At 45.3% G+C, this 25,197-nt stretch overlaps 2 protein-coding genes across 2 annotated transcripts; both read right to left on the reverse strand.

Moving 5' to 3' along the window:
• Positions 1 to 16,003: 16,003 nt before the first annotated feature.
• Positions 16,004 to 17,020, reverse strand: LOC125133350 (platelet-activating factor receptor-like). Its single transcript, XM_047791465.1, has one exon. It carries the CDS (start codon positions 17,018 to 17,020, stop codon positions 16,004 to 16,006), a length of 1,017 nt encoding a protein of 338 aa, XP_047647421.1.
• A 4,060-nt stretch (positions 17,021 to 21,080) lies between these two features.
• Positions 21,081 to 24,271, reverse strand: TMEM35B (transmembrane protein 35B). The gene is made up of 3 exons (XM_047793272.1): positions 24,110 to 24,271; positions 22,616 to 22,796; positions 21,081 to 21,646 (listed from the first exon to the last, which is right to left on the reverse strand). Exons 1-3 carry the CDS (start codon positions 24,215 to 24,217, stop codon positions 21,549 to 21,551), a joined length of 387 nt encoding a protein of 128 aa, XP_047649228.1. The 5' UTR covers positions 24,218 to 24,271; the 3' UTR covers positions 21,081 to 21,548.
• Positions 24,272 to 25,197: the final 926 nt, after the last annotated feature.

Consider the following 25,197-nt stretch of genomic DNA (forward strand, 5'->3'; position numbering starts at 1 on the left):
GTCTTTTTGCTATTTCTTGGGCCGCTCCCGCGGCATATGGAGGTTCCCAGGCTAGGAGTCTAATCGGAGCTGTAGCCACCAGCCTACGCCAGAGCCACAGCAACGCAGGATCCGAGCCGCGTCTGCAACCTACACCACAGCTCACGGCAACGCCGGATCGTTAACCCACTGAGCAAGGGCAGGGACCGAACCCGAAACCTCATGGTTCCTAGTCGGATTCGTTAACCACTGCGCCACGACGGAAACTCCTACTTTTTTTGTGTGTGTGTATGAATTTTAGGATGCATTTTTCTAGTTCTTCAAAAAACATCATTGGGATTTTGATAGGGATTGTGTTAAATCCATAAATTGCTTTGAGTAGTATCAACATTTTAACAATACTAAATCTTCTAACACATGAACATAGGATGTGTTTCCACCTATTTACGTCATCTTTAATTTCTTTCAGCAATGTTTTGTAGTATTCACTGTACAAGTTTTTCACCTCTTTGGTTATTTCCTAGGTATTTTATTCTTTTGATGCGAATTTTTTAATTTTCAGGTTTTATTGAAGTATAGTTGATTTACAGTGTTGTGATAATTTCTACTGCACAACTGCATGATTCAGTTATACATATACACACATCCATTCTTTTCAGATTCAGATTCTTTTCCCACATAGATTATCACAGAATATTGGTAGAGTTCCCTTTTTTTTCCTTTTTGCCTTTTTTTTTTGTCTTTTTTAGGGCCGCACCAGCAGCACATGGAGGTTCACAGGCTAGGGGTCTAATCAGAGCTGTAGCCACGGGCTTACGCCAGAGCCACAGCAACATGGGATCCGAGCCGCATCTGTGACCTACACCACAGCTCATGGTAACACTGGATCCTTAACCCACTGACCAAGGCCAGGGATCAAACCCACAACCTCATGGTTCCTAGTCAGATTCTCTAACCACTGCGCCAAGACAGGAACTCCGAGTTCCCTTTTTTGACCCTATTTTAAACTGAATTTTTTGTAATTTCCTTTTCAGATTGTTCATTGTTTGTATATGGAAATGCAAGTGATTTTTCTGTGTTGACTTTGTACCTTTTTTTTTTTTTTTGGTCTTTTGTCTTTTGTCTTTTTAGGGACGCACCTGCAGCATGTGGAGGTTCCCAGGATAGGGATCTAATTGGAGTTGCAGCTGCCAGCCTACACCACAGCCACAGCAATGCCAGATCCAAGCTGCTTCTGCGACCTTCACCACAGCTCACAGAAACGCCAAATCCTTAACCCAATGAGCAAGGCCAGGGATTGAACCTGCAACCTTTTGGTTCCTAGTCGGATTTGTTTCTGCTGTGCCACAACGGGAACTCCTGTACCTTTTACTTTACCAAATTCATTTATTAGTTCTAATGGCTTTCTAGAGTCTTTCGGATTTTCTCCATATGGGATCATATCACTTGTAAACAGAGAAAATTTTGCTTCTTCCTCTCCAATTTGGAAGGGTTTTATTTCTTTTTCTTGCCTAATTTTTCTGGCTAGGACTTCCACTACTGTTAAATAGAAGTTGAAAAAGCAGGCACCACTGCCATGTTCCCAAATTTAGAGGAAAAGATTTCAGTCTTTCATCATCGAGTATGATATTTGTTGTGTTTTTCATACATGGCTTTTATTATGTTGAAGTGCTATCTTTTTTCCTACTTTGCTGAGGTGTTTTTATCATGAAAGAAATAATGCATTTTGTCAATTTTTTTTTCTGCATCAAGTACAATGATTTCTTGGGGTTTTTTCCTTCAGTTTGTTGATGTGTATTACACTGATGAATTTTTTGAACGTTGAACCATCCTTGCATTCCAGGAATAAATCCCAGGTTGTGATGTATAATCTTTTTTTTTTTTTTTTGGTCTTTTTGCGTTTTCTAGGGCCGGTCCCGTGGCATATGGAAGTTCCCAGGCTAGGGGTCTAATTGAAGCTGTAGCTACCAGCCTACTCCAGAGCCACAGCAACGCAGGATCCAAGCCGCATCTGATACCTGCACCACAGCTCACGGCAACGCCAGATCCTTAACCCATTGAGCAAGGCCAGGGATCGAACCCGCAACCTCATGGTTCCTAGTCGGATTTGTTAACCACTGCGCCACGATGGGAACTCCAATGTGTAGTCTTTAATATGATTTTTATTCTGTTTGCTAGTATTATGTTGGTGATTGTATTTTCTCCTTTTTTTTTTTTTTTTTTTTTTTGCCATACCTACAGCATGCAGAAGTTCCCAGGCCTGAGATCAAACATGAGCCATACCAGTCAGTGACAATGCCAAATCCTTAACTGCTAAGCCACCAGGGAACTTATGGTTTGTACTTTTCTTATAGTATCTTTGTGTGGCTTTTGGTATCAGGGTTATAATGACCTCATACAATGAGTTAGTAAATGTTCCCTCTTCTTCAATTTTTTGGAAAAATTTGAGGATTGGTATTAGTTTTACCTTAAATGTATAGTAGAATTGCTCAGAGAACCCATAAGGTCCAAGATATGTCTTTGTTGAGAGAGTTCTGATTACTAATCCAATATCCTTAATAGTAATAGGTAAATTTAAATTTTCTATTTCTTCATGAGTTAGCCATGGTAGATTTCATATTTCTAGGAATTTATCCTTCTCTCTAGGTTATCCCCTTTTTGGCATGCAGTTGTTTAGAGTACTCTCTTATAATCCTTTCTATTTCTCTAGAATCAGTAGTAATGTCCCCACTTTCATATCTGAATTTGAATGCTTCAATAGTAATTAATTAGTAATTTGAATTTCTCTTTTTTTTTCTTTCTTTTTTTGTCCGTGCCCATGGCATGTGGAAGTTTCCAGGTCAGGAATCAAACCTACACCACAGTAGAGACCTGGGCCACTGTGGTGACAATGCTGGATCCTTAACCCACTGTACCACAAGGGAACTCTTTACTTATTTTCTTTTTTTTTTTTGTCTTTTTTCTAGGGCCGCTCCCGTGGCATATGGCATGTGGAGGTTCCCAGGCTAGGGGTCCAATTGGAGCTGGAGCTGCTGGCCTATGCCAGAGTCACAGCAACACAGGATCTGAGCCACATCTGCGACCTACACCACAGCTCACAGCAATGCCAGCTCCTTAACCCACTGAGCAAGGCCAGGGGTCAAACCTGCAACCTCTTGGTTCCTAGTCAGATTCGTTAACCACCACGCCACGCCAAGACAGGAACTCCCTTCACTTATTTTCTTAATCCATTTAGCTAAAGGATAAAGTTCAGTCAACTTGGTTAATCTTTTCAAAGAAACAACTTTGGTTTCGTTCATTTTTCCCTATTGTTTTTTATTTTCCATTTGACCTATTTATGGTTTAATATTTATAGCCTTCTTCATTCTGCTTGCTTTGGGTTCAGTTTGTTCTTCCTTTTCTATTTCCTTAAGTTGTAAATTTAAGTTGTTGATTTGATATATTTCTAGTATTTTTAAGTAATATTTATACCTATAAATTTCCCCTTTAGCACTGCATTTACTATGTCATATGCTGTGTTTTTGTTTTCACTCAGCTTTAATTATTATTATTATTATTTTACTTTTTAGGGCCACACCCATGGTATATGGAAGTTCCCAAGCCAGGGGTCGAATGCGAGTTACAGCTGCCAGCCTATGCCATAGCCACAGCAATGCCAGATCCAAGTTGCATCTGTGACCCAAACCACAGTTTATGGCAATGCCAGATCCTTAACCCACTGAGCGAGGCCAGGGATGAAACCTGCAACTTCATGTTTCCTACTTAGCTTCGTTTCCACTGTGCCACAATGGGAACTCCTGCCCATTTTTAAATCGAGCTGTTTGGTTTTATTTTTATGTTGAGTTGTAGAAATTCTTTGCATATTTTTGATATTAACCTCTTATCAGATATATCACTTGCAAATATCTTCACCCATTCAGTAAGCTGTATTTTTGTTTTGTTGATCGTTTCCTTCACTGTGCAAAAGCTTTTTAGTTTTATGTAGTCCCACTTTGTTTATTTTTGCTTTTGGTTCCCTTGCTTGAGGAGATACGTCCCCCAAAATATTGCTAAGACCAATGTCAAAGAACATACTTCCTGTTTTTTTCTAGGAGTTTTATGGTCTCAGGCCTTACATGTAAGTCTTTAATTCATTTTAAGTTTGTTTTTGTATACAGTGTGAGAGAGTAGTTCAGTTTGATTCTTTTGCATATGGCTGTCTAGTATTCCAACACCATTTATTGAAGCTGTCTTTCCCTTGTTGTATATTTTTGTCTCCTTTGTTTAGATTAATTGAACATAAAACATGGGATTATTTCTGGGATTTTATTTTATTCCATTGGTCGATGTGTCTGTTTTTGTGCCAGTGCCATACTATTTTGATTACTATAGTTTGTAGTATAGTTTTAAACCAGGGAGTGTGATCACCTCAGCTTTTTTTTTTTTTTTTTGGTCTTTTGTGTTTCCTTACAAATTTTACAGTTATTTGTTCTGGTACTATGAAAAATGCCTTTAGTGTTTTTTGTATTTTGGTATTTGGTAGGGATTGCGTTTATCTATAAATTGCCTTGGACAAAATGTTCATTTTAACAATATTAATTCTTCCAATCTGTGAATGTGGTATATCTTTTTTTGTTGGTGTTGTTTTGTCTTTTTGCCATTTCTAGGGCTGCTCCCGTGGCACATAGAGGCTCCCAGGCTAGGGGTCTAATCAGAGCTGTAGACACCAGCCTATGCCAGAGCCACAGCAACTGGGGATCCAAGCCACATCTGTGACCTACACCACAGCTCATGGCAATGCCGGATCCTTAACCCACTGAGCAAGGCCAGGGGTTGAACCCACAACCTCATGGATACTAGTCAGATTTGTTAACTGCTGTGCCACAGCAGGAACTCCCAACATGGTGTATCTTTCCATTTGTTTATGTCATCTTCAATTCTGTCATCAATGTCTGATAACTTTCTGAATACAGGTATTTCACCTTCTCAGTTAGATTTATTCCTAGATATTTTATTCTTTTTGATGGAATTGTAAATGAGATTATTTTATTAATTTCTCTTTCTAATAGTTTGCTGTTAATGTATAGAAACACAACAGATGTCTGTATATTAATTTTGTATCCTGCAACTTTACCAAATTCATTCATTAGCTTTAATCATTTTTTATCACATCTCTAGAACCTTCTATATATAGTATGCATGATTTCATTTTAATATAAAGTACAGACAAAACTACTGTATGGTGATAGAATTTAGAATAGTGGTTGTCTCTTGGGAGATATTAAGTGACACAGTACATAAGGGAAACTTGATAGGATACTGGAAGTTTTTGTATCTTCACCTGGATACCAAATACATATGTAATAATTTATTGATTTGTACACAATATTTGTGCCCTTTACTGACTATAATGTATATCCCAATAAAATATTGTTCTTCTAGCAATAGGTATTAAATTAATGATGCAATAGCTATTTTTGACTTCTATATTTTCTTCTAGTAGTTCACAATATATGTAATAACAGTTTGTTGCTGGGGAGGACTCTGGGAGGATGATAAAGGAGGAAGTTCCAGGAATCTGTCTACCATCTAGACAACAATTTCACTGGCAGAATATGTCTGCTGTAACAACTTTGGTGCTCTGGAGTCTGTTGAAGACTCCCAATTTCTTGGGAAAACCTCAGCAGTAAATTATGGTTAATTTTGGTCTATTTCAGCTCTTAGCATAATAAGTGACCCATACCCACCACTCAGTCAGGTAGCAGGCAGTTGTGCATATATTCCTGGAGCAGTGTGCATATAGCATGTAGTAGCAAAAATGATCCTGTCGGTGAAATACAGGGGATCCATGCTCTGGTTGTTAATTGCTTCCGATTACAGAGGTACAGACAAAGGAAGGTGATGTTGTTGCACTTCCCTTCATTGTTGCAAGACTCTCCTCCTTGACTGAAGTGACTTTCAGGGGATTTAAAGAGCTAGTGGCCTTTTTTCCCACCTTCACTTTCCCTTTTTTCTATTTTGGGAGCCAGACATTAAAGAAAAGAGCATTTCAGAGTTCCTGTTGCATCTCAGGGGGTTATGAACCCAACTAGTATCCATGAGGATGCAGGTTCAATCCCTGGCCTTGCTCAGTGGGTTAAGGTTCAGATGTTGCCATGAGCTGTGGTATAGGTTGCAGACACAGCTTGGAACCCTTGGCTGTGACATAGGCTGGTAGCTACAACTCCAATTCAACCCCTAGCCTTGGGAACTTCCACATGCCACAGGTGCAGCCCTAAAAAGAAAAGAGAAAAAAAAGAAAGGACATTTGATGGAGCGGGTTAAGAATCCAACTGCAGCAGCTTGAGTCACTGTGGAGGCATGGGTTCAGTCCCCATGCCATGTGCAGTGAATTAAAGATCTGGCATTGCTGCAACTGTGGCATAGGTCACAGCTGCAGCCTGGATTCAATCCCCAGTCCAGGAACTTCCATATGCTGTGGGTGCAGCCATATAAATAAATAAATAAATAAATAAATAAATAAATAAGACAAGGACATAAAAAGCAATTGCATTTACATGAAAAGAAAGGAAGTGACCACACAGTTCGACAAAAAGCCTCAGAAACGATCTAAAAAGGCATTTAGTTTACAACTCAGGCTGATCACCAGCACAGAGACAGCCTACAATTATAAAAACAAAAACAAGGAGTTCCCTCATGGCTCAGTGGGTTAAGGCTCCAGCATTGTCCTTGCTGTGGCTCTGGTTACAGCTGTGGTGTGGGCTTGATACCTAGCCTGGAACTTTTGTGTGCCACAGGTGTGGCAAAAAAAAAATTACAAAAACAAAAATGAAAAAATAAACAAAAACCCAGAGGAGTTCCCACTGTGGTGCAATGTGATCAGCAGTGTCTTTGTAGTGCCAAGACACAGGTTCTATCCCTGGCCCCACAGAGAGGGTAAAAGGATCTGACATTGCCATAGCTGTGGTGTAGACTGCATCTGTGGCTCAGATTTGAGCCCTGGCTTGGGAACTCTATATGCTGCAGTGTGGCCAAAAAATAAAAAAACAAAAACCAGAAAACCCTGGCAAAGGGGAAGAATCTAATTTCCCGTGTTACTACAGTGCTCAGCAAAAAATCACTAGGCATACAAAGAAACAGGAAAGTGAGGTCCATTCAAAGGAAGAAAAACAAACCAATATAAACTATTCCTAAAAAAGATCTAATGGAGAGTTCCCGTCCCAGTGCAGTGGTTAACGAATCCAACTAGGAACCATGAGGTTGCGGGCTTGATCCCTAGCCTTGCTCAGTGGGTTAAGGATCAGGCGTTGCCATGAGCTGTGGTGTAGCTCACATTCTCGGCTTGGATCCCGTGTTGCTGTGGCTCTGGTAGGCCGGCGGCAACAGCTCCAATTAGACCCCTAGCCTGGGAATCTCCATATGCCGCGGAAGCTGCCCTAGAAAAGGCAAAAAGACCAAAAAAAAAAAAAAACTAATGGTAGTATACTAGACAAAGACTTTAAAATAACTTCCTCAAAGATACTCAAAAGGAGTTCCCATTGTGGTTCAGTGGGTTAGGATAGTATCCATGAGAATGTGGGTTTGATCCCTGGCCTTGCTCGGTGGGTTAAAGACCCAGCACTGCCATAAGCTGTGGTGTAGGTCGCAGAGGCTCAGATCTGGCATTGATGTGGCAGTGTAGTAGACTAGGAGCTGGAGCTCCAATTGGACCCCTAGCCTGGGAACCTCCATATGCCATGGGTGCAGCCCTAAAAAGAAAAAAAGATGCTCAAGGAACTAAAGGAAGATGTGGAGTAAATCAAGGAAACAATGTATGAACAAAATGAAAATACCAATAAAGAGACTGAAAATCTAAAAGAAACCAAAAAGAGATTCTGAAGATGCAAAGTACAATAACTGAAATAAAAAATTCACTAGAGGAATTCAAAAGCAGATTTGAGCAGGCAGAAGAATATTAATGAACTTGAAGATAGGACAATAGAAATTATTGGGGCTGAGGAACAGAAAGAGAAAAGACTGCAGAAAAGTGAACAATCTGACAAAAAAAAAAAAGGGAGTTCCCGTCGTGGCACAGTGGTTAATGAATCCGACTAGGAGACATGAGGTTGCGGGTTCGATCCCTGGCCTTGCTCAGTGGGTTAAGGATCCGGCGTTGCTGTGAGCTGTGGTGTAGGTTGCAGACGCAGCTCAGATCACACATTGCTGTGGTTCTGGCGTAGGCCGGCGGCTACAGCTCCAATTCGACCCCTAGCCTGGGAACCTCCATATGGGTGCAGTCCTAGAAAAGACAAAAAAAAAGAACAATCCATCAGATCTGTGGGACACTATCATTTGGACCAACATATGCATCATGGGAAGGAGTGGAGAGAGACAAAGGGGCAGAGAGAATATTTGAAGAACTTCTAGCTGAAAACTACCCAAATATGATGAAACACACAAATATAAACATCCAAGACTTCCAACGATCTCCATGTAAGATCTAAACTAAAACAAAACAAAACAAAACAAACAAACAAACAAAAAAAACCTGAGACACATTATAATCAAACTTTCAAAAGATCAAGACAGGGAGAGAGAATCTTGAAAGCAGCAAGAGAGGAATGACTTGTCATATACAAAGGAATGCTAATATGATTATCAGCAAATTTCTCACAAAACTTATGAGAGTGGCCAATATATTTAAAGTGCTAAAAGAAAAAACTGTCAACTAAGAATCTTATATTGACAAAACTGTCCTTCAAAAATGTGGGATAAAATAAAATAAAGATATTCAGATAAACAAAAGCTAAAGGAGATTGTTACCACTATATCTGCTCAAGGGCATCTTACAAGGTGAGATGAAAGGACACTAGATAGTAACTTGAAGCTTTATGGAAAAATAAAGATATCAGTAAAGGCAAACACATGGTCAATTATTATTATTATTATTTTCTAATTATTATTACTATTACTTTAGGGCCGCACTTGCAACATACAGAGGTTCCCAGGCTAGGGGTCCAATCAGAGCTGTAGTTGCCAGCCACAGCCACAGCCACAGCCATGTGGGATCCAAGCCGTGTCTGTAACCTACACCATAGCTCACGGCAATGCCAGATCCTTAACCCACTGAGCAAGGCCAGGGATCGAACCCACAACCTCGTGGTGACTAGTCGGGTTCATTAACCACTGAGCCAAGACAGGAACTCCCACATGGTCAATTACAAAAGTAATTATTATTGTAACAATGGCTTAAAACTGTATTTTGTTTGTTTTCTACATGATTTTAAGAGACAAATACATTTTTAAAAACAATTATTAGTGTAAAAGCTGGTATTACTGTACCTTTGGTTTGTAACTCCAAATCTTATTTTCTACAAAATTTAGGATACTAATGCATTTAAAAGAACTAATAGTTTATGTTTTTGAGCATGCACTGTATAAAGATACAATTTTGTGACATCAACAACTGCAAGGGATGAGGACTGCAGTATAAAGGAGCAAAGTTTTTATGTTATTGGAGTTAAGCTGGTATAAATACAAATTACAATGTTATAATTTTAGGATGTTAAATGTAATCCCCATGGAAACCACAAAGAAAATAGCCCTAGAATATACATAAAAGGAAATGAAAAAGAAATCTAAATAATTTCACTAAAAAAACAACTGAACACAAAAGAAGACAGCAATGCAACAAATGAGGGACAAAAATGCTGGAAGGCATATAGAAAACAAAATAGCACAATGACAGATGTGAGTAACAATAATTACTTTAAATGGAACTAAATTAAACTCTCCAATCAAAAGACAGAGTTTAGTAAGATGGATAAAAACACATGACCTAACTATATGCTATTTACATGAGACTCACCTAACAAACAAAGACACAAGCAGGCTGAAAGTGAATATATGGAAAATGACATTTCATGCAATAGTAACCAAAGAGCACAAGAATGTTTATACTTATATCAGACAAAATAAACTTTAAATTTTAAAAGTTTGCAAGAGACAAAAAGGACATTATATGTTACTAAACGGTTTAATACAGCAAGAAGACAGAACAATTATAAGTTTTACCACCTAATGACAATCAAAATATGTGACACAAAAACTAAAAGAATTGAAGGGAGGACTAGAGAGTTTTACAATAATAGTTAAAGATTTTGATACCTCACTCTCAATAACGGATGGAACAACCAGACAGAAGTAAAGAAATAGAAGACTTAAACACCACAATAAACCAAAATGATCTAATAGACATGTACAGAACACTCTATCAACAACAGCATACATGCTATTCTCAAGTACACATGGGCTATTTTTCAAGATAGACTATATGTTAGGCCACAAATTAAGTTTCACTAGATTTTTAAAAATGGATATCAACAAAGTATCTCTCTGGCCACAAAAGGGTGAGTTACAGATCAATAACAAAAGTAAAACTGGAAAAGGTACAAAGTTGTGGAGAGTAAAAAATACACTTTTTTCCTTTTTAGGGCCACACCTGTGGCATATGGAAGTTCATGAGCTAGAAGTTGAATTGGAGCTGCAGTTGCCAGCCTACGCCACAGCCACAGTGACATGGGATCCGAATTGCATTTGCAATCTTCGCTTGCAGCAATGCCAGATCCTTAACCCACTGAGAGAGGCCAGGGATCAAACCTGCATCCTCATGGATACTAGTCGGGTTCTTAACTAGCTGAGCCACAACGGGAATTCCAACAATACTCTTTTAAACAACAAATGGATCAAAGAAGAGATCATGAGGAAAATTAGAAAATATTTAGAGGGAGGTGGACAAGGTGGACTTTGAAAATTAGTGGAACTTTCAGCAGAGCCAGAAGACTATAAGAAAGAGACTCTGCTCTTAAAGGAGGCATTCAAAAACCTCACGTGCTATGAATCCAAGTACAGCAGCATTGGTTTGAAAGGAGCCTGGGTCAGACCCATTGCTGGTACTGAGTGCCTTCCTAAGAGGAAAGAAGCAACTGAGACTCTCCCCTAGGGATGGAGATGCTGGCAGCAGCCATTTTGGCGAGTTCATTCCACTGCAATAACACCAGTGCTGGCAAGCACTATTTTGGAATCCTCCCTCTAGACTATTAGTGCTGGGGACCTGGTCCCACCCACCTGTAGGCTTTCGCCAGCCCCAATTTCCCCTCCCCCAGGCCCCACAACCAGCTACACAGGAAGTCTATTCTGCCCTCCAATGAGGACACAGCCATCACAAGAGCCTGGCATACAACTGGGCCAGGCACTAAACTCCCCTACCATTCTTGTCCACAGTAGTTGGCCTCATCACAGCACAAGAGCTCATGAAGCCCACATAGGGGCAGCCCTAGAATATATAGTCCTGGTGACCAGGGGAGAGCATGCTACTGGGCCCCATAGGTCATCTCCTACATGGGGCCACTCCTCCAAGATTGGGAAATATAACTGTCCTACCTAATACATAGAAATAAAACAGAGAATAGGGCAAAATAAGGAGACAGAAGAATATGTTCCAAATAAGAGAACAAAACAAACCACATAAAAAGAACTAAACATAGTGAAGATAAGCAACCTACCCAATAGTTCAAGGTAGTGACCATAAAGTTACTCACTGAACTTGGGAGAAGAATGGATGAATACAATGAGCATTTCAACAAAGAATTAGAATAGAAGCACCAAAGAGAGCTGAAGAATAAAATAACTAGGAGTTCCTGTTGTGGCTCAGAGGTAACAAACCCAGCTAGTATCCATGAGGACATGGTCAGATCCCTGGCCCCGCTCAGTGGGTTAAGGATCCGACATTGCCATGAGTAGCGGGGTAGGTCGAAGATGCGGCTTGGATCCTGTGTTGCTGTGGCTGTGGTGTAGGCCAGCAGCTGAAGTTCTGCTTCGACCCCTAGCCTGGGAAATTAATTCCATATGTCACAGGTGTGGCCCCCCCAACAACAACAAAAAAGCTGCAGTCTGACAGGTTTCCCTACAGAGGCAGAGGGAACAGGTGTGGCCTGGTGTGGAGGTGAGGACTCAGGAAGAGCACACAGGGTCACAGAGGATGGAGGGCTTTCTGATGGACCCCAGGCAAGTGTGTGCAGAGCCAAGAACCTGGAGCAGCCCTAGCCAAAGGCAGGAACAGGGTTCGATGGGGTTCAGAGATCTGGACTGTAATTGAGCTGAGAGAAAGAGCAGGTCCAAAAGAGAAGGGAGGCTCTCCTCTCTGTGTCAGGAGCAACTCCCCCCGCCACCACGTTAGGACCGCACAGCCACAGGGTGTGGCCTGGGTGGGCAGGGGTAGGATTTGGCTATCCTTGGCCCTATCAGGAGGAGGAGGGGTCTTGGGCATACTGAAAACACACCCTAGACTCCCCCTAGCTGCTGAAAACAGTTGACAGATGAGCTTTTCCTGGATCCTAGAGAAAGACAGTGTCTGGCATCTAATCAAGGACCAACCTAGGCTCACTCTTCTCCATCCTGGATTGAGGGAAGGTCTTTGGTCAAATTTTTGAAAGTTTAGAATAAGTAAGGTAACCAAGAATCCAAAAGGATTGACAATACAAAGCATCTGCTCTCTCTCATACCTCAGGCTCTTTGCCTCTGGGTCCTCACCCCAGGTTTCTACTCTCCTGAGTCAACAAGGAGAGAGGAGGGTAATTCCCACACACTGTAACTCCAGACAGAGGCTGTCCTTCCACTGTGTCTGTCCTCCCAGAGGCAATCAACTCTCAAATTCTTTTTCTCCAGGTCAAACACAGAAGACTAAGCTAAACATTTCCCAAAGGGAACTGACAAGTTTACTAAGGGAAAAGTCACATCAAAAGGAAGACAGTACAAGACTACAGGGAAGGATGATGCAACAGGGGATCATTTTTTATTTGGACAGAATCAAACTCAGCCTCAGGAGATTCAGCGGGCTCTAGTGTGGACACAGGATCATTTCTCAGAAACCCAGATTTGCACAGCCTGTGGGGCTGAGCAATTCATTCCACCTGACCAAGTGAAGTGATGTGGGCCCAGGCTGTCTCCTGGCCTTGGCCTGAGATGATGGTCAGCACTGCATGGAATAAGCCAACCTAATTTCCAAGAAAGGAGAGACAACAACTACTGTGGATCTATCAGTGTGTATTTGGGCTTTCAGGTTAATTTCTCCAGGAAGCCAGATACACTAGGGATTGGCTGGTGTGAGGTCTCAGGCAATGCCCTTTCTTTTCCCACTCCCGCGCCCCACTGGGTTTCCAATAGATATGGAGGAGACTGAGAAGCCTTCTAGGAAAAAGAAACAAGTTAACCATGCTCAGAGTTGAAATGCAGACAAGAGTTCAGATTCAAGAAGGAGGCAGGTGATAATATCCAGTCCCCGTGAGGGTGTGGTAAAATGGGGATGGTTACATGCTATCGATGGGTATGTAATTGGTGCCACACTTTGGGAGGGAAATTGGTGATGTAATTAAGCAATTTAAGTGCATACACATACTTTTTGAGACAGTAATTTTATTGCCAGGAATTTATTCTACAGACTTGGAAGTGTGTAAAGATTTGTGGACAAGGACACTCATTGCATCATTGTGTACCACAGTAAAATAATGGAAACAACTGTCCATCAACAGGGGGACCAATCGAGTGAAATAAATACTCTGCATCTGTTAAGAAGAATGAGGTAGATCTATATGTGCTGATATAAAAAGATGTACAAGATATATTAAAAGAGAAAAGCCCAGAATAGCCTTCTAATACTATCCCATGTGTGGATTTTTGAAGGAAATTGACTATATATATATTTTGTACTGCAATAGAAAACCTCGGGAAAGATCTACACAAGAAACTGAACAGTGGTTACCTCTGGGGGTTGCTTTATTTTCTATTTTGCATTGTTCTCTACTGCTTTGAACTTAATTTCTTTATGCAGAGGTGGGGGGGGTGGCACACCTGCAGGATGTGGATCAAACCTGTGGCATAGCAGTGACCTGGGTCACTGCAGTGACAACACTGAATATTTAACCCACTGTGCCAGAAGGGAACTGAACTTATTTTCATAAACATGCATTACTTTTAAAATGTAAAAGAAAATATTTAAAGGAGGAATTAGGGACCGAAAGGTAATTTATCAAAATTAAAAGAAGGAATTTATAAGAAGATGTGGTACATATACATAATGGAATACTACTAAGCCATAAAAGAGAACAAAGTAATGCCATTTGCAGCAACATCAAGATTCTCATACTAAGCGAAGTCAGAAAGAAGACAAATACCATGCGATATCACTTACATGTGGAATCTAAAATATGGCACATATGAACCTATCTATAGAACAGAAACAGTTTCACAGACATGGAGAGCAGATTTGTGGTTGCCAAAGGGAGGGGGGAGGGATTGGGATGGACTGGGAGTTTGGGGTTAGTAGGTACAAACTATTACATTTAGAATGGATAAATAGGGTCCTGCTGTATAGTACAGGGAACTATATTCACTTTGCTATACAGTAGAAATTGACAGAACATTGTAAATCAACTATAATATAAATTTTTTTAAAAAGAAATTTACCAAATTTACCATTAGAAGGCAAATTCAGCAATAGGGCCTGAGGTCCGTAAGACATGGTGGCTGATTTGTAAACCCTTCCCAACCCAGCCAACTTGGCAACATGAACACGCAGCCCTCCCTTGTTAAGGTAAACTCCTTGAGACCTAAGCAGTCTTGCTATGGGGCCCCCAATAGCACGGCTGAGGAGAGAGAGTGGTTCCCTTCCCCACTTGAAGCCAACTGCTGAGTCATCAAGATACAAGGAGGGAAAGTACTGGTGGCCAGAGCCATTGGCAGGGATTTGCACCCAGTGACAGAGTCCCAGCTCAGCCGAAGCAGAAGGCAGTGAGTCTGGCTGATCCCTATCCCAACTAATAGCAGGACGGATCTCCAGCTTGGTTATCACCAAGTCTTGGCACAGGAGTCTTGGCACAGTGGAGGTGATGGCAGACTTGCAGGTATCCAGCAACAGCAGAAGGAAGAAATCATCAGGACCGGGTCAGGAATGCATCTGGGTAATACAAGCTTGGAAAATCACAGAGGCACTTGAGGAAAATCTACCAGAGACTGGAAGGTCTGAGTGAGTCCTTGAGCATGTTAAGTTAATGATATATTCAGGTTTCATGTATTCTTCTGACATATTGAGGTCTTACTACATGCAAAGCACAGTAGCAAGCAGTAAATAAGACAAACATGGAGTTTAAGTTGAATTGGATGAAAACAAAATTGCCACTATTCGACGTTTTTGGACTAAAAAAAAAACAACAGCACTTTCTTATGGCTCAACATGAATATATTCTGAAAAGAGAAGGAACAAAGGGAAAAAAATTGGGAGTTCCCTGGTGGCTCAGCCAGTTAAGGATCCAGCATTGTCACTGCTGATGCTCAGGTGCTGTTGTGGCTGGGTTCTATCCCTGGCCCAGGAATTCTGCATGCCAGGGTCACAGCCAAGGAAAAGAAAAAGAATTAATTGTTGATTGCAATTATGGAAAGAGCTATAAAGGAGCAATCATACCTAATCCAGTCTAGGGTATGGTGTGTATGGCGCTGGTCTAGAAAGCCTTCCCTATAGTTGCTTTTGAGGAGGTGAGGGGGAAAAGAGATTAATTTACCGAGGGAGAGAGAAGGATATCATTCCTGGCAGTTAGGTGCAAAGGCCTTGAAGGGCAGGAAACAGGTCTATTCCAGGGACCGAGAAAGTGACTTAAGCTGCGGAAAGGGGCAGAGGTGGCAGAGAAGAAGGAGGATGAGGATGAGAGGATGCTGAGAGGGAAACAGAAGCCAGTTAGGCCTTTCAGGCCCTTTTAAGGACCTCGGGTTTCATCCCAGGAGATTTAAAAAGCAATCGCATTTATGTGGATCCAAAAGCTGGCAAAGTCTTGGGAACATTCGGGTTCAAAGAATGTTCTTTCCCTTTTGGTCAGAGCCCAGAGGTTTACAGCTACCGAGGCTAGTATGTGGCTGCATCGGGATTGGATTCTAGGTCCTTCCAAAGAGTTTTCTCCACCCAGGACGCCACTGAGAGGGTGGCAGTAGTGAAGCAGACAGCAGGCCAAGGCCCGCTCTAGGAGGCCGAGGAGGACAAAGAGGCCGCGTGCGCCCCGGGCACCCCCACTCCCGGGAGGCAGCTCAACGCCCAGCAGTCCTGGCGGAAGCGGCGCACGGAGAAGCAGTAGATGAGCGGGTCTAGACAGCTGTTGAGACTTAGCAGCGCTAGGCTGAGAGTGTGCAGGACGTCGAGCGTGGAGGCGGCGCGGCACCCGCCGCCGTCGGGGCCCGCGGCGCCCTCCTGCCCGGCCACCCACGGCGCCAGCAGCAGGTGGTAGGGCGCCAGGCAGAGGGCGAAGACCAGCAAGAGCCCCAGCACCATGGTCCTGGCCGCGCGCCGGTGCGGGCCGGTGGGGGCCGGGCCCGGGCCCGGGCCCGAGGGCGCCGCGAGCGCCCGCGCCAGGCTCACGTAGGCCGCGAGCACCAGAAGGAAGGCGGCAGCGAAGAAGGCCACGGTGGCGTAGGCCAGGCCCGCACGCGCCCAGCCGCGCTCCAGGCAGCGAGCGGAGCCGCCGGGTCCGGGGCGCAGCGCGTGCGGGGCGGCCAGCGAGGGCGCTGCACAGGCCAGGCCCGCCAGCCAGGCGGCGGCGCAGGCGGCGCGGGCGGGCCCGCGGCGGCGCAGCGCCGAGCGGGCGGTCGCCCTGGGCCCGGGCCGGCGCACCGAGCCGCAGCGGCACACGCTGATGAGCGCGGCGAAGGAGACGGCCGCGTAGGTGGACACGTAGTAGGCAGCCCCCGCCGCGCGGCAGGCGGCCTCCGGGAAGGGCCAGTGGGCCGGGCCAAGGTAGTAGGTGAGCCACAGCGGCAGCGTGAGCGTGAAGAGCACGTCGGCCAGGGCCAGGTTGAGCAGGTAGAGACGCAGGGCCTGACCCAGGCGCCGGCCGCTGCGGACGAACACCGCCAGGGCGGCCACGTTGGCCGGCAGCCCCAGGGCCAGCGCTAAGGCGTAGGCCGCGGGCACGACGATGAAGCGAGCAGGGTCGTCCCAGGGGCTGCAGCTGCCAACACCCAGGTCCTCAACGCTGCTGTTCATCTCGGACCTTGGACCGTCGAGAGGAGAAGCGGTCACTCTGGAGGCTAGCCACACAAGAAGCCCCCCATCCCGCCCCCTCACCCTGTCCCAGTCCTCTCTTCTCAGGGGGAGGAGACTACGAAAGCCCATGTGTAGGGCTGAGAACCGAGCTCAAGCAGTTCTTGAGGGGATGGAGAGGAAGGCAAAGACTCCAGAGTGAATTTGAAGTAGAATAGGCATAGTGACAAGATGTGGAAAATGAGGAAGAGGCTAGAATCCCAGATGGCTTGGAAATCTCCAACCTTGGGGACTGGGAGGGTGGAGGTGCCCCTCACAGATAGAGTATGGTTCCAGTTTGTGGGGCACAGGCATGTACATTAAGCCCAAGCAAGGCTGAGCCAACGGGAAGTTATGGAGAAGCTAGGCTGGAATATAGAGTCCTTCCCAGAAAAAGCCCAATCTTCTCGGCTCACTCCATGTGCCATCCAGGTCAGTTGGGGGAGAGGGGAGCAAGGCATGGATGGAGTTATTACGGTCTTGGGATGCACAGTGGCCTTGGACTTACCTTGGAGAAGGTCCTCTCCTGGGGCTTGCCTGGAGCACCTTGTGCAGGGCTGAAAATGTTTCACATCTCTCAGGCCTTCCAGCCTGTTTCCTTCTCCCTTGTCTTTGACCACAAACAAGTCCTGGTTTTGATTTGAAACTTTGGGCAGCAAAGCAAAAAGAGCACAGGCCTGGGAATGAGGCAGATTCTAAATACACACATTTATCTGCCACGTGACCTTGGGCAAATTACTCAGCTTCACTGAACCTGTCTTCTCTGCTGTAAAATGGAGATTAAAATTCCTACCTCACAGGTTATTGAGAGGATTATGAGAAAACATGAGTAAAACTTTGAGCACTGGCTGACACTGGAGAGATACTTCATAACCATTAGCTCCCTTCCCCTCCAGGCAGCACGGATAAATGTGTACACCCACACAGTCACACATAGAGTGTTAGAGACAGAGACACCTTGCACATGCCTCCTCTCCCCAAGGGGGGTAAGTGCACAAGCCAATGTCCTTTTTGTATTTTTGGCACATAGTTACACTCCTAGGGTGTTCCCAAACATGGATCCTCCAATATCAAAGTTTGTACTTCTGCCTTTGACACTCTCAGGCGCCAGTCCTTTCCGGGACCCTGAGGGTGTGTATTCCATCTCCCCCTCCCTCTCAGCTCTGCCCACCATGGCTCTAGCTCCCAACTGCTCCGCCCTGCACCTCTCCCTGCCATCCCACCAGATCATTCTTCTCTTACCGCTTGTTCTTCTGGCTGCTACAGCTCTCTCTGGGGCCCTGGACTTCAGGAGCTGAGCTAGAGCAGAATCCACTCCCACCCACACATCCTAGACCCTCCCATCAACCAACTAATCCCAGGACATGACATGAAGAATGGGCCCAACAGCTGGAGTCCACTTGTGGCAACTGTGAGCTGGGTTTGTGGGATGCAGCCAGGGTGCCAAGGGAAGGGAGTGTCAATTCAAGGCAAGGGGGCACAGGGAGGGAGATAGGCCTTGCAGTTGAATGTCCTTATGCTGACCTGGCCAAAGTTTAGACTGTGGTTAAAAGGGCCCATTTTCTAAGACCTACTTCTCCTTGGGCTGAGGAGGCACTGCCTGCGCCAAAGATACTCCTGCTGCTGTCAATCCCAACTGCTCCTCTATACCAGCTGGCCAGCCTACTTCTCCAGCACCCTGCCTTTCCTGCAGCTGCCGGGTGGGCCCTACAACCAAGCTTGTGGGGCCCTGTAGCTGCTAATCAGCTTACAGGCCAAGCCTTGATAAACAAGAGCCTTCATGCCAGCTGAGAGGTTTTACTTAAAGTCCTGGTTGGAGACAGGCTGGCTGTGGAATCCTGGAAGGGGTAGAGATGGTAAGAGGCCAGGATCCTAGGGTTTCCAGGCTCTACTTTCGAGGGCTTCAAAATTTTCATGCTGAGGGGCAATTCTGTGAAGTAGTGCAGATTTAATCATACTGGCTCAGTCACCCCATCTACCTTCAAGGTAAAGGGAGCAGGGGTGCCATGCCTGCCCACTTCCAACTTTGGCAGCTGGTGCTTTGGAAAGTGTGGGTTCTGGAGTCAGTCAGACCTTAATTCTAACCTCAGGTAACATATACGCACTTGTTTTCTGAATCCATTTTCTCATCTGGAGAACAAACAGTTATTTAATGACAAGCGCTATTTAATAGCATTTACTGATGAGCGCTTATTATGTGCCAGGCACTACTTAAGCACTTAACTCCTAAATCTTCACAAATCTTAATGAAATATTTGCCATTATTATCCATATTTTGCAAATAAGTTAGTAAGTAGCACTATCTACCCTTCTTTGCTGACCACTTGACCAGTGTGGGTAAATCTTAACTATTCTAAGTCCATCTTGGGAATCCCATTTCTCTTGCCAGTGACTGGTCTAAGAATGGAAATGTGACAGTTCTACACAGTGGGATATGAAGGGGAAATCTAGGGGTCTTTTTTTGTCTTTTTGCCTTTTCTTGAGCCGCTCCTGCGGCATATGGAGGTTCCCAGGCTAGGGGTCCAATCGGAGCTGTAGCCGCTGGCCTACACCAGAACCACAGCAACACGGGATCTGAGCCGCATCTGCAACCTACACCACAGCTCACAGCAACGCCGGATCCTTAACCCACTGAGCAAGACCAGGGATCGAACCCGCAACCTCGTGGTTCCTAGTCGGATTCGTTAACCACCGTGCCATGACGGGAACTCCTAAGGGTCTTTTAAGAGAGATTTCCCCTCTCTTTTCACCTTTGGATATTATGTGCAAATGTGCTGTCTGGAGCTGCTGCAGCTATTTTGTAACCCCAAGGGCAGTAGTCAATAAATTAAAAGCAGCAGAGCACAAACCTGAAAGAATATCAGTCCTTGATGTCAACATAAAGCAGCCAAAATACTCATTGAAAATGAAGCTATGTTATCTCTTGACCTCTGTGAGATTAAAAGTGTCCTTATTGTTTTGATACTCTGTGTATATAGTATACATACGCTACTATATATAAATATATATATACACACACATACATACATATATATATATATACACACTTACTATATATATATATACACTTACTATATATATATATATATACACTTACATATATATACACTTACTATAGATAGACTGCATCACTGTGCTTTCAGATACAAGAAGCCCTAAGAGTGCCAACCTGACTGAGGTTTCAAGTGTCAGAGCAGAAATGCCCATTCCGTAGTGAAGAGGAAATGGAGTAATATACATAGATTCTTTCACTCCTGTGGGCTCCCAAAAGCCACTGTCCCTACCCCGAAAAGCAATGCGTAGGCTAGTGGCTGGTGTATTTGCATAAAACAAAAGAATTCTTTTTTCTTTACTATGTTTCTTATGGGAGGCACATCACCTCCCAAAAGACCGCCACTGAGGTGAAGATGGTTGGTGAAGTGATAGCAGGTACCCTAACATGGTCACTTTCCCTGAGAATTGTCACACACATGCACACACACACACACACACACCCTTCTGACAACTGTCTAGGACCTCTGGGATTCACCCCAGGTTTCCAGCACTGCTTTAACACACAGCATCCCTTGGAGTTGGCTGTCTCCTGCCTCCAGGTAGGTGTCCAAGGAGCACTGCACTGAGTGCCCTGGCAGTTTCAGGCCTTGTAAAACGACAGTTTGATGCCCACCTTTGTTAGCCCCTGCAATTCTAAAATGCATGAGATAAAAAGGAATGGCAGGGAAAACCTCATGTGGTTCAGAAGGGCACAGGCAGAAGCAGATGTACTCAATACTCCGCCATGCTCAATGGGGACATTCTAAGCATGTAACAGAAACCTTTAAAATGTGCATGCTTTTTGAACCAGCACCCTCACTTCTAGGGAAAGAAAATAAGTATGCAAAGGTGATTCACTGTGAGGTTTACAACAGCAAAAAATCGGGAACAGTACAAATGTTCCTTAGTGGGAGCTCATATAAATACATTATGGTACATCCTTACAACGGACTACTACACAGCCATTAATATCAATGAGGGAAAAGAGACATGGAATGGTATTACAATGTATTAGGCTTAAAAAGCAGGTAATAAAGTCAAATATAAAATCTCATTTTCATTAAACAATATCTAAATAAAGGCGCAGAAAAAAGTTGGAAGGTACAGTTACACAAAGGAATTGAAAGTAGTTACTTGGGGCATTAAAATTTTGGGTGATTTACATTTACTATTTTCAAATGACATGAGGAATGCTGGAATGTGTAACACGTACCCCTCAAAAAAGAGCGGTAACCATCTAAGCGAGAAAGCAGGGCCAGGTAGACCAGATGTCTACTTCAACACTGGCCGACCTTGGTAGTATTGGCAATGAGGTGGCATTCTTGTCTTCCACCATGTTCCTGCTTTGACAGTGACATGGCATGAAGAGGCAAGAGACACTCTACTCCCAGAAGTCCTTGAATTCACTGGGAGAATTCTTCCTAGTAGGTCTGAACATCTTTTTAGTTTAGACTAAGAGCTAGCAGATATCCAGCAGCAGCAGGAGCCCCAGGCAGATGATGGCTGGGATGCAGGTGTTCAGTGACTCTTTCAGAGATGCCAAAGTGAAGATGGCCCCTAGAATGGAAAATGAGGTCCCTGAGGCTCCCCCCTGGGTGTGCCCAGGGGATTCAGGGGCTCAGAGCCCTCCAGCCAAGGCTGACCCACTCCAGCTTAAGCCCTCTCTTGAACACTCCCCTCCCACATACATACCCAAATACCCTCAACTAGCTGCATTCATCTCTCTCAGAGAAGGCAGAACCAGAAATCAGAAGTTTCTTGAACGTAGCCCCCTCTCAGTTGGCAAGAAAGAAACAGGAACAATCCAACCAAATAGGTTAGGTAGGTGAGTAGGTGGGAATTTTGGAACAAATTCTCCCTGATCCTTCTCCTTTCTCAATCCTAGTGGAAGGAAGGAGGCCCAGGGGTTGGTGGTGGAGGTGCAGGAAAGATCTGGAAATGAGGGAAGCTACAGAGATGGAAAGAAATCCTGGAAGAAGGGCAGTGGTGGCAGAAGCAATAGTGACTTAAGGCCAGAGGAAACGGAAGCGCCTGAAGATGTCTAGCCTTCGAAGCAGCAGCTGTCTTTGTACATCAGCAGTTCCTGTGGGCAGAGTTGCTATGAGGGGGCCCTCTAGGAATGCCGGCCACAGGGAAATTCTCTGCCTTTCTGTTCAGGGGGCCCAGATTCCTTGCTCTCTGTTCCCACCTGCCAGACACATGAGTCCAGTGGCAGCTGCTACTCCATCCCCTCATTTCAGGGTAGAGGTGAAAAGAAAGGGGTAGGGGCTTTTAATTTACAATATATTATAATGAAAATACCATGCAGCCAATAGAATTGATGACAGACAAAGTATATTTGACAAAGTGTTAGATTAGGTTTAAAAAGAAACTGTCCTAATCTGAAGGCCTTGGAAACTGCAATAGAGCAGGAAGTGCTTCTGGTTTCAGAGAAAAAGGATTGCAACAGTAAAGAGAACAGCCAGAATTTTGTGTCACCCTTCCCCAGAAGTCCCCATTTCACCAGCCCAGGTGCAGCCCCCTTACCCATCATGAGCAGAGTCAAAAGCAAGTTACTGATCTCTTGCAGCATCGGTGGGCCCAGGACCAGCAGCAACCCAGCCAGCAGTTCCAGCCAGCCCACAGCTACTTGGTAGCTCATGGGATCTGGCTGGTAGCCGAACACCTTCAGTGGAAACACCTCAGCGAACTGCACGAACAGAGCTTTCTAGAGATGGCAGGGAATGCCTGTCAGCCACAGTCACCAAGGATCCACTCCCCAGGTGCTCCACAGGGGCACTCTGTCCCAGTGCCCTTGACTCCCCTAGCAAAGAAGTCACTACTCTAGGCCAAGTCCAGGGCTGAAGTCAGCCAGCCTGGAAAGGACAGGGCCTCCCGAGGGAGCAGAGCTTTGGGATCAGGGATAGGTTTTATGCTCCAAGAAGGGCTGAATGGTGGTACAGAGATGGACTGTTTTTCTCACCAGGTTACAACCCAGCCCCAAATCCCAGGAAGGGGAAGCGAGACTTGGGCCTTCTCATCTAGGACCAAGGCCTTTGGGACGCCACAGCTTCTCTTCCTTGCCTGGCCTGGTTTCTCTTCAGGCTAGCAGGCAGGGGATATTTGGAGATGAGGAAGGGGATGGAAGGGAAGGTTGTTCCTTAAACAGATTTCACTCAGTATCAGATGCTGGGACTTGGATCTCATGGCAGTTGCTAGAAGGGGAGTTGAGGGTGTCAAAGTGAGTGACTCATCTCACTGGGTCAAACTCTGTCCTGGGCCACATCTCAATCCTCAGGTTGGCTACCTTTTCCTGCTCCCCCATTTCAGCTCTACCTCCTGTACCCAGGATTGTAAGGGAAAAACTCTGTCTGGCTCTGAGGATGTCCTTCCCCAAACAACCCACCACCCTAAGCGAAGAAGGAGGAGGAGAATCCAGGCCTGGGAGAGGGAGGCTGGCAGGCCTAGAAGTGGGGCTTATCTGAGGGGCTGGGCAGACTGATAGACATAAGAACAGGAAAGCTTTCTTGAGAGTGTGGAACTAGACAGAAAGCTGAAGGGCCACTTCTATGCTTCCCTCTCGGGATTCAAAGTCAGGATTTGGTTCCTGCTTCCAGAGTGGCCTGCAACCTTTAGCAGATACACTTCACATTCAGGGCGGGTTTCCTATCCTGCCAAGCGGCTGGGGGTTTAAAAAACCCCTGCCTCATGAACCTCCCAAGAATCGAAGCAAACGAAGGCGGGCAAGCAGGTCCCACTCCCTCCCCCTGGGTCCTGCTCGGGTTCCAGATTTGCCTGAGGCCACCAACGCCCTTGTGGAAAATCCAGAGAGGAACTGCCCAGGAAGAGGCCCACGTCTAAGTCGCGGTCCGGTGCTCTCCCCCAGCCCGGGCCTGAAAGCAGGCGGGTCCGCGAGGCGCGGGGCCGGGGCTGGCAGGGCGCCGGGGTCACGGCCGGGGTCGCAGAGACCGCCGCCGCCGCCGCCGCCGCCGCCGCGCATGGCCGATCCCCCAGCCCAACCACCCACACCGCGCCGCTCACCATCTGCTCCGACACCGGAGCGGAGATCTGCCCCGAGAGCTTTGCTGTCCCCGTGAGCGCGAAGAAGCCGCCCAGAAGGACGCGCAGAGCTGCGAGCGGGAGCGCCATGGCCGCGCAGGCCTCCCAGACGGCGCCCGCCCCCGGGCAGGCCCCGCCGCAAACCCGCCCCCTGCCGCCTGTAGGAGTCCTCCCTCAGCCGCGGCCCGAAGATCTGCGCTAGAGCCTCCGGTCCTCACCTTACTGGGCGGGTGCCTCCCGCTTTTGACCCAGCACCGGCTGCGGGAGGAAAAGGAGCTTGGGCGGGGACACCCATTGCACAGATGGGGACACCGAGGCTCACTTGCTCTTAATTGACTAAACGGGCCCTCTGAATTCAGGGACAGTCTCCCAGCCAGTATGGACTGGGTAGAACCAAACATGGGTACCTGGACGCATCTTGCAGAAGAGTTCGGTTATAATCAAAAGACCTAACTTCAGCGGGCATCAGTGTCTACATCTGTAAAGGGGGACAACGTCGATCTGAGCCTGGATCAGGCCTAGCACAATGCCTGGCACATGTAAGAACTCAAAAGAGTTATTTGTAAATTAGTAAATTTATAAAATTATTAGGAATAAATCAGTAACGAGTAATTAAATTTGTCAGTAGAGAGGCTTTGGTTGAACAAACCCTATAGGCCACTCCTGGCCCGTCTGCTCTTACCTGGAAATCTACCTAGACCTAGATGACCAATATGACAAACTGGGTCAGCTCTCTGGGTTTTTTTACTCCTTCCCCCTCCCCCAGCTAACGATGTATTTGTTTACATTTTTAAATATATATATATATATATTTTTTTTTTTTTTGCCATTTCTTGGGCCGCTCCCGCGGAATATGGAGGTTCCCAGGCTAGGGGTCAAAGAGGAGCAATGCCGGATCCTTAACCCACTGAGCGAGGCCAGGGACTGAACCCGCAACCTCATCGTTCCTAGTCGGATTCGTTAACCACTGAGCCACGACGGGAACTCCAATGATAAAAATTTTTATGGAAGTTTTCATAACACATGAAAATTACATGTAATTCATTTTTCATTGTTCATAAATAAGTAGT

This window comes from Phacochoerus africanus, chromosome 8, assembly GCF_016906955.1.
Source record: "Phacochoerus africanus isolate WHEZ1 chromosome 8, ROS_Pafr_v1, whole genome shotgun sequence".
Lineage (NCBI taxonomy): Eukaryota > Metazoa > Chordata > Mammalia > Artiodactyla > Suidae > Phacochoerus > Phacochoerus africanus.